The sequence below is a fragment of the Ursus maritimus genome, unplaced genomic scaffold (genome assembly GCF_017311325.1).
Source record: "Ursus maritimus isolate PB19 unplaced genomic scaffold, ASM1731132v1 scaffold_6, whole genome shotgun sequence".
Lineage (NCBI taxonomy): Eukaryota > Metazoa > Chordata > Mammalia > Carnivora > Ursidae > Ursus > Ursus maritimus.
In genome coordinates, this window is record NW_024426774.1 from 36281034 (window position 1) to 36290580 (window position 9547).

At 40.9% G+C, this 9547-nt stretch overlaps 1 protein-coding gene across 1 annotated transcript in view; it reads right to left on the reverse strand.

The window, feature by feature from the left end:
• The window catches only part of CKAP2L (cytoskeleton associated protein 2 like), a 26612-nt gene extending 25398 nt beyond the window's left edge, over nt 1-1214 (reverse strand). Inside the window, exons 1-2 of the mRNA XM_008700522.2 lie at nt 1095-1214; nt 894-966 (exon numbers count right to left, since the gene is read on the reverse strand). Of these exons, the coding sequence (XP_008698744.2) occupies nt 894-966; nt 1095-1214 (193 nt within the window). The remainder of the gene's footprint in view (nt 1-893; nt 967-1094) is intronic.
• Between the last annotated feature and the right edge of the window lie 8333 nt (nt 1215-9547).

Below are 9547 nucleotides of genomic sequence, written 5' to 3' on the forward strand. Positions count from 1 at the left end.
AAAAAAAAAAAAAAAGTTGCTGTGTGTTTTGCTATCTGGCTCTGATGCATCTCTAGGAGACAGCTTTGAGGATTATGCATTTTAGGCCATGCCAGGCAGTGTAGAGAGCACCGGTTGAGAGACCGGGTTAGAATCCCAGCGCTGTGGCTTCTAGCAAGTTAGCAAACCTCGCTGCTGCTGAACCTATAAAAAGGAGACAGAAATGCCCATCTTTAAGGGCTGTTATGTAAAGCGCCTAGGACAGTGCCCAGGACCTAGCAGATAGTCAACTGTCAAAACACTGTGTGCATTTGGAAGCTGGCGGCATCTGAGCTGTATTTTGAAAGGCAGCTAAGGGCTCCAGGTACATTCAAGAGATCAGGGAACCCAGGACCCTCAGTTCTGGGTGCAGATTTAACCATCAACTTCCAGCGCCCACGCCCCCCCCCTTCATTCCCCTACCCCCCTTGGGGTCAGATCCCGCCTCTTGGCAGCAAAGATCAGACGGCAGCATAGAGGACCACGCCCAGGCTCCGCCTAGAGCAAAATCTGGGTTAGGGAACGCTTGGCTTCCTTCTGGGTGTGCTACCCGGGCAAGGGGACTCAGGTTCTCTCCCTAAACGAGGTGACAATCACATCTCTTTGCAGAGCTGCTGCAGGAATTACGGGGAAGATGCCTGTGAGGGATCTGGCCCCGCATCTACTCTCCTCTACCCAGAGTCAGACGTCTCAACCAGCGCCAGGGCCTGGGTTCCCCGTCAGCGCTCCCTGGACTGCAAACGCCCAGGGGAAGAACGAGGCAGGCAGGGGAGCGGACGGGCACCTTCCGCGAAAAGAACTGACTCGGTGGCTTCCGTTATTCCCCGCCGTTGCTGGAGCGCCTGCAGGAGGCAGAGACTCACGGTCATACTCACCCGCGGCTGCGGCCGGTCCCGGTGGCACCATGACGCCTCCGCGACAGTTTTTCTTCAAAGTCCGCGCCTGAAGCTAAGGCAGGGGCACAACGCGTCCGCTCGCTCTCATTGGCTCCTGTGGTTTGAAACGCGCCAGTAGGAAGCAGGGGAGGGCGGGACAAAAGAAAATAAGCGCCTTCCGGTTGGCTCTGCCCTTCGAACCCTCCGCGGGGACCCTTTGATTGGAAGAACGTGCAGCTCCCCGGCATAAAAACCGGCGGCTGGGACTTCCGACCGCGTCCGCGGGAGAATCCGGTTGGTATCTTCCGAGAACGTGTGCATGGCCGGTTGTGGAGTCGGTTACGGAAACTCGCTCGGCCGCATAGGCAGGGTCGCCTTACTCCTCTCACACCCTAAAGGTCACAGGAGCTCTGAAAAAGTAAGGTAAACCCCAAAGCTGATGAATTCGGGGCACCTCGCCAGCATATTAGCTCTACTTGTGAAGGTTCTTGTGAATCTAAAAGCTCTAAGTTCTTAGTATTGCAGTCTGGCTGCTCTTTTTGTTTTTCACTGAGGTAAAATATACGTAAGACAAGTTACCATTTTAATCAGTTTTACGTGTATAGTCCAGTGGCATTCCGTACATTCACAATGTTGTACAACCCTCACCACCATCCAAATCCCGAACTTGTTCATGGTTCCAAATAGAAACTTTATCCCCATGAAAGGGGAACTCCCCCTTACCTCCTCCCCTCACGCCTGGGGAAGCACCACTTCACTTTCTATGTGTGATTTTGATTACTCTAGGACCCCGCATTTAAATGGAATCGTGTCTTTTCGTGACTGGCTTATTTCACCTAGCATTAAGGCCTCAAGCTTCATCCATGTTGCAGCATGTGGCGGGATTTCCTCCTTTCTAAGGCTGAATGAATGATATTCCGTTGTATGCTTGTACCACCTTTATCCATTCATCTCTGGATGGACATTTGGGTTACTTCCACCTTTTAGCTGTTGTGAATAACGCTGCTATGAACATGGGTGTACAGCTACCTGTTGGAATCTCTGCTTTCGATTCTTTGGGGTGTATATAGAGAAGTAGTATTGTTGGAGTATATGGTATTTCTGTTTTTAATTTTTGGAGGAAGTACCATGCTTTGAGGGTGGCTCCTTTTTTTTTTTTTTTTTTTTTTTAAGATTTTATTTATTTATTTGGCAGAGAGAGGGAGAGAGAGAGAACAAGCAGGGGCAATGGCAAGCAGAGGGAAAGGGAGAAGCAGGCTCCGGCTGAGCAAGGAGCCCGATGTGGGGCTCCACCCCAGGACCCTGGGATCATGACCTGGGCGGATGGCAGCTGATTAACTGACTGAGCCCCCAGGTGCCCCTGGGGTGGCTCCTTTTAATGCATATTTTTTCTTTGACCTTATCACCTGGGTATATGCTGACCTGAGAAAGGGATGATGAGGGGCCAGCCCAGTCTTCCTGAGTCATTAGACACACCCCATTCCTCTTACTTCAGCCTGAAAACTTTTTCCTTCGAAGTTTGCCCCTGTTTTGACTATTCTCTGTTTTCATGGAGAGGTCTGGGAAATGTTTCTGGTATTCTGCATGTCAGGGTTCCTCTCTCCTGGATGCTGGGGAGGTAGGTAGAGAGGGACAGTTATGTCTGGGTCCCTGTTTGCCACGTTTGCTTCACCAGTTGAGTACTCAGCTAGGCATGAAGCTAGTATAGCAGCTCTTCACTTTGGCCTCAAGTGGGGAGTTTAGTAGGGAGTCATACTGGGGTTTCTGGATTTATGCATTTCGACATTTACATTAATTGTATACAGATATGCTTAAAATATGACAATTGATAATTATTTTAATGAAAATTTTGGACTCTTTGTCTAGGACAATGAGTCTTCTTAATGGTTAACACTAGCAGCTGGGCGAGAGCCTTTTTGGTTAATGAGTAAGAAAGGGGCTCCTTTACAGACAGTTTCAGAAAAGGAAAGTGAGTTCTGTTCGTCTTTACAGAATCTTAGTGATTGAATGGGTTTCAGTTTTAGAAATTATCTTTCCTGATCTCCCACCCAGTGCTAGAGTATTCTACAGATCCCATTAGGTATTGCATCTTTGTAGGAATACTGCTGGTATCAGGGAATTGCCTTACCTTATTAGAAAGCCCTGATTATTATGAAACTTTCTTTAAAATGTGCTCAGATAAGCCTCTTGCTCATTGGTCCCAATTTGAGCAACATAGGCCAGTTCTGCACCCTTTTCTACATTCTTTGGATAGTTGAGGGACTATTTTGTGGGACACAAAGTATAGAAAGAAAGCTAGGTAGGTTTAACAATTTTCAGCTCATCAAGTAATGTATCCACAGTAGCTCTCCTTATTGCTTTAATGGCTTCTTATTGCTCTCGGGCTAAAGTCCTACAAATCCCTGCAGGGCCTGACCTTTGTCTACTTCTTCAGCTTCAGTTCATCCTACTCTCCCCTTGCTCACTGTAGTTCAGTCACACTGCTTTTTTTCTTCATTTCATTTCCATACTTTCCTTTCTGGGAACTGAACTCTTCCTCCCCTTTTTCCCTAGTTTCTCCTTCTTCTTATTGTTACTATAATAGCTTTGTTAAGATATTCATATACCATATAATTCATCCACTTTGAGTATGCAATTCAATTTTAGAACATTTTCATCACCCCCTAAAGAAACTGCATACCTGTTAGGAGTCACTCCCCATCATTCTTCCCTCTTCCTAGTCCCTGGAAAACACTAGTCTACTTCCTATCTCTATAGATTTGCTTGTTCTAGACATTTCATATACATGAAATTCTACAGTATGTGGTTTATGATGGACGTCTTTCATTTAGTATAATATCTTCAAGGCATGTTGTAGCATGTGTCAGTACTTCATTCCTTTTTATAACTGGTTAACATTCCATTGTACGAACATACTGTATTTTATTTACCCATTCATTAGTTGTTAGACATTTGGGTTGTTTCCATTATTAAGTATAATGCTGCTATGAACATCCATGTACAAGTTTTTATTGTGGACATATATTTTCAACACTTGTCACTCCCCCTACCCCCCCAACAAAAGAAAATCTAAGACTAGATGGCTTCACTGGTGAATTCTACCAAACATTTAAAGACAAATTAATACTAATCCTTCTCAAACTCTTCCAGGAAGTAGATGAGGATGGAACACTTACAAACTCATTTTATGAGGCCAGCACTACCCTGATACCAAAACCAGACAAGGGCACTGTAAGAAAACAGAATTACAGGTCAATATCCCTGATGAACACAGATGCAAAAATCCCCCCAAAATATTAGCAACCTGATTTCTTTTTTTTTTTTTTTTAAAGATTTTATTTATTTATTTGACAGAGATAGAGACAGCCAGCGAGAGAGGGAACACAAGCAGGGGGAGTGGGAGAGGAAGAAGCAGGCTCATAGCGGAGGAGCCTGATGTGGGGCTCGATCCCAGAACGCCGGGATCACGCCCTGAGCCGAAGGCAGACGCTTAACCGCTGTGCCACCCAGGCGCCCCAGCAACCTGATTTCAGCACTACATTAAAAAGATCATACACCACGATCAAGTGGGATTTATTTCAGGAATGCAAGGATGGTTCAACATCTTCAAATTAATCAATGTGATACACTACAGTAACAAAGAAGTATAAAACTCATATCATCTCAATAGATGCAGAAAAAGCATTTGACAAAATTCAATATCCATTAATGTTAAAATCTCTTAACAAACTGGGTATAGAGGTAATGTAGCTCAACATTATAAAGGCTATAAATGACAAGCCCACAACTAACATCATACTCAGTAGTGAAAAGCTGAAAGCTTTTCCTCTAATATCAGGAACAAGACAAGGATGCCTACCCTCATCATTTTTATTCAACATTGTATCAGAAGTCCTAGCCAGAGCAATTAGGCATAAATAAAAGGCATTCATGTCAGAAAGGAAGAAATAAAATTGTCTCTATTTGCAGATGACATGGTATTATATATAGAAAACTCTAAAGACTCTACCAAAAAAGCTGTTAGAAACAGTGATGAATTCAGTAAATTTGCAGCATAAAACATCAATATATATAAATCAGTTGCATTTCTATATACTAACAACTATCAGAAAGAGAAATTAAAACAGTTCCATTTACAATAGCATCAAAAAGAGTAGAATATTTATGAATAAACTTAAGAGGTGAAAGATCTGTACACTGAAAACTGAAAAACATTGATGAAGGAGATTGAAGAAGACACAAATAAATGGAAAGATATCCCATGTTCATGGATTGGAAAAATTAATATTTTTAAAATGTCCACACCAATCAGAGTCAATGCAACCCCTGTCAAAATTCCAATGGCATTTTTCACACAAATAGAAAAAATAGAAAAACAATCCTAAAATTTGTTTGGAATCACAAAAGGGTCCAAATAGCCATAGCCATCTTGAGAAAGAACAAAGCTGGAGGCATCACATTTTCTGATTTCAGATTACATTACAAAGCTATAGTGATCAAAACAGTATGATATTGGCATAAAAACAGACACATGGACCAATGCAACGGAATTGAGGGCCCAGAAATAAACCCATGCATACATGGCCCATTACTTTTTAAGAAAGGAGCCAAGAATATACAATGGGGAAAGAACAGTCTTTTTAATAATGGTGTTGGGAAACGACCCCTGTCATACACCATACACAAAAATCAGACTTAAATTTAAGACCTGCAACTGTAAAAATTCCTAAAAGAAAACAGGAGGTAAGCTCCTTGGCATCAGGCTTGAAATAATTTTTTGGATATGACACTAAGGTAGAGACAATGAAAGCAAAAATAAACAAATGAGGCTCCATCAAACAAACACAGCTAAAGAAACCATCAATAAAACGAAAAGGCAGCTGACAGAATGGGAGAAAATATGTGCAAACCGTCTATCTGATAAAGGGTTGATGTTTAAAATTATAAAGAGCACATACAACTCAATAGCAAAAAACCCAAACACTCTAATTAAAAAATGGGCAGAGGAACTGAATAGACATTTCCTTTTTTTTTTTTAAAGATTTATTTATTTATTTATTTGACAGAGCACGAATGGGGAGAGGGGCAGAGGGAGAGGGGGAGAGTGAATCTCAAGCAGACTCCGTGCTGAGCATGGAGCCTGAGGTGGGGCTTGATCTCATGACCCTGAGATCATGACCTGAGCTGAAACCAAGAGTCTGGTGCTTAACTGACTGAGCCACCCAGGTGCCCCTAAATAGACTTTTTCCCCAAAGATATACCTGGGGCCATCAGGTACATGAAAAGATGCTTAACATCACTAATCATCAGGGAAATGCAAATCAAAACCACAAAGAGATATATCAACCTCACAGTTAGTGTGGCTGTCATCAAAAAGACAAGAGAAAACAAGTGTTGGCAAGGATATGGAGAAAAGGGAGTGTTGATGGGAACGTAAATTGCTGAAGCCACTATAGAAAACAGTATGGACGTTCCTCAAAAAACTAAAAATAAAACTGTGATATGATCCAGGATTTCCACTTCTAGGCATATATCCAAAGGAAATGAAAACAAGATATCAAAGAGATAATCTGCATTTCCACATTTATTGCAGCACTATTTACAATAGCCACAATATGGAAACAATTGTCCATCAATGGGTAAAGTTGTAGGTATTTTCAATAAAAACAGGATCGCACTGTAAAAATGTTTATAATCTATTCTTTATACTGTACAATATACTATAAACAAAAATATGCACACCAAATTACTGATGTCACAAAGCTAAAAGGAAGAGACAGTATATTAAATAAAAATTAGAATCTGGAACAACCTAGAAAGAACTGGGGCCAAATTAACAAGAATAAACCTAGTGCGGATACATTTAAAGTTTTGAAATTAGATTGAGAACCTATAAGTGTTAATTGCCTACAAACACTGAATCAACAATGTCACTTGCTTTTGAAGAGCAAATGTCACTTTCTAACAAAACCATGGTATCTCAAATAGGAAAGACAAGATCCCACCCCTAGGCTGTGCTGGTCTGACCATATCTTGAGTACTATACTCAGTTGGCAACAATTTTATGAACGGTATTGACAAACCAACATTGGTCAAGACTCAGGAGGATAATTTTGACAAATGTATATAGCCGTAAATCACAATCAAGAATAAATATAGATACACAAGCATATTTTATATCTACCACAGTGAAATTATTGCTATCCCACCTTTTCCCATCACCCCAAAAATTTCAAATGTAGGCATTTTTAAGTGTCAGAGGGGTGACAGTGGGAGGTGGGTTAGGGAAATATTTTTTTTGGCTTTTTGTTTTTGTATCTTAGTCTTAATGGTGAAAATTTGGCTTTACTCTCATCAATTTGGATGATTGTAATAAAAGAAATAGACTTCAACAAGTTCAGTGCTAAGACTTGAATTTCATCGCAGTGACCTTCTTACTGATTAGGCAGTGGGAGAGTTTGGACTAGAAAGTATACAGAATAACATTTTCAGGCTATTTCTAGAACGATTCAATATTTCACTATTAAAGACAGAGCAGCTATTATACTTTCAAAGTTTTCTTGAATTGGTATTGCTTGCTCAGTGTTCTCTACTTCTCTCTTTCTTAAAATATCAAGATACTAGTTTTATTGTAGCCAGACTTGGGTATGGACACTGAAGGAGAGTTGTGGCAGCTAGAAAGAGCCAGGTGAAACAAACAGATCAAACTTTTTCCTTTTTTCTGTTGTTGTTTTTTTTCCCCCTATGGTGCTCTGTATCAGTTAGGCTTAGTTTGGATGTAAGTAATAGGAAAACAAATGACAATGGCTTAAAACCGTAATAATGTTTCTTGTTTTTTTTAAAAAAGTCTGGCAATAGGTACTTAGTACAACAGTGTCATCATAGATTCTGGTTCTTTTTCTCCTGCCATTCTATCTTCTTCAGCATGTCCTTGCAAAGGTTGCAAGGTGGCTACATAGTTCCAAAATTCACATCCTCATAGAACATGTCTCATGCAAGATGGATGGAGGAAAGGACTTTCTTCTGTCTTTTATCAGGGTAGAAAATCTTTCCCAGAAGTTGCCCCCAGCACATTGGCATTTCTTTAGTCAGGACTTACTCAACATGACTCAGTAATGTGAGGATAGAATGGTCAAGATTGGCTTAGAGCAACTGAATTCATTCTTTGGGTCAATACATTTCCTTCTGAATGAAATCGGGCTCTGGGGTGCCTGGGTGGCTCAGCTGGTTAAGTGTCTGCCTTAAGCTGGTTAAGTGTCCTGGGATCCAGCCCTGAGTTGGGCTCCCTGCTCAGTGGGGAGCCTGCTTCTCTCTCTCCTTCTACCCCTCCCCACTCCTCCTCCCCTGCTCATGCACACTCTATCTCTCTCTTACTCTTCATGCTCTCTCTCTCAAATAAATAAATAAATAAACAAACAAATAAAATCTTTAAAAAGAAAAGAAATCAGGGTTCTGTTAGTAAGAGAGATGGGGGTTTGGCAGTTGAATGGACAACCAACAGTGTTCACCAACAGTATTCACCATATCTATGCCCCCAACAGGGGAGCAGCTAGATACACAAGCCAGCTCTTAACCAGAATAAAGAGACATATAGATAAAAATACGTTAATAGTAGGGGACCTCAACACTCCACTATCAGCAATAGATAGATCACCTAAGCAGAAAATCAACAAAGAAACAAGAGCTTTGAATGCCATACTAGACAAGTTGGACCTCATAGATATATATAAAACACTATACCCCAGAACAAAAGAATACTCATTCTATTCTAATGCACATGGAACATTATCAAGAACAGACCATGCTCTGGGTCACAAAACAGGTCTCAACCGATACCAAAAGACTGAAATTATTCCCTGCATATTCTCAGACCACAATGCTTTAAAATTGGGACTCAATCACAATGAAAAATTTGGAAAAAACTCAAACACTTGGAGACTAAGAACCATCCTGCTCAAGAATGATTCGATAAACCAGGAAATCAAAAATCAATTTAAACAATTTATGGAGACCAATGAGAATGAAAACACAACGGTCCAAAACCTATGGGACACTGCAAAGGCAGTCCTAAGGGGAAAATACATAGCCATCCAAACCTCACTCAAAAGAATAGAAAAATCTAAAATGCAGTTTTTATATTCTCACCTCAAGAAGCTGGAACAGCAACAGAAGAACAGGCCTAATCCACGCATGAGAAAGCAGTTAATCAAGATTAGAGCAGAGATCAATGAATTAGAAACCAGGAGCACAGTAGAGTGGATCAACAGAACTAGAAGCTGGTTCTTTGAAAGAATAAATAAAATAGAGAAGCCACTGGCAAGACTTATCCAAAAGAATAGAGAAAGGACCCAAATTAATAAAATTATGAATGAAAAGGGAGAGGTCACAACCAACACCAATGAAATTGGAAGGATTATTAGAAACTTTTATCAACAGCTTTATGCCAATAAATTAAGCAACCTGGGAGAGATGGAGGCCTTCCTGGAAACCTATAAACTACTAAGACTGAAACAGGAAGAAATTGATTTTTTAAACAGACCAATTAATTATGAAGAGATTGAAACAGTGATTAAAAACCTTCCAAAAAACAAAACTCCAGGGCCTGATGGATTCCCTGGGTAATTCTACCAAACATTCAAAGAAGAAATAATACC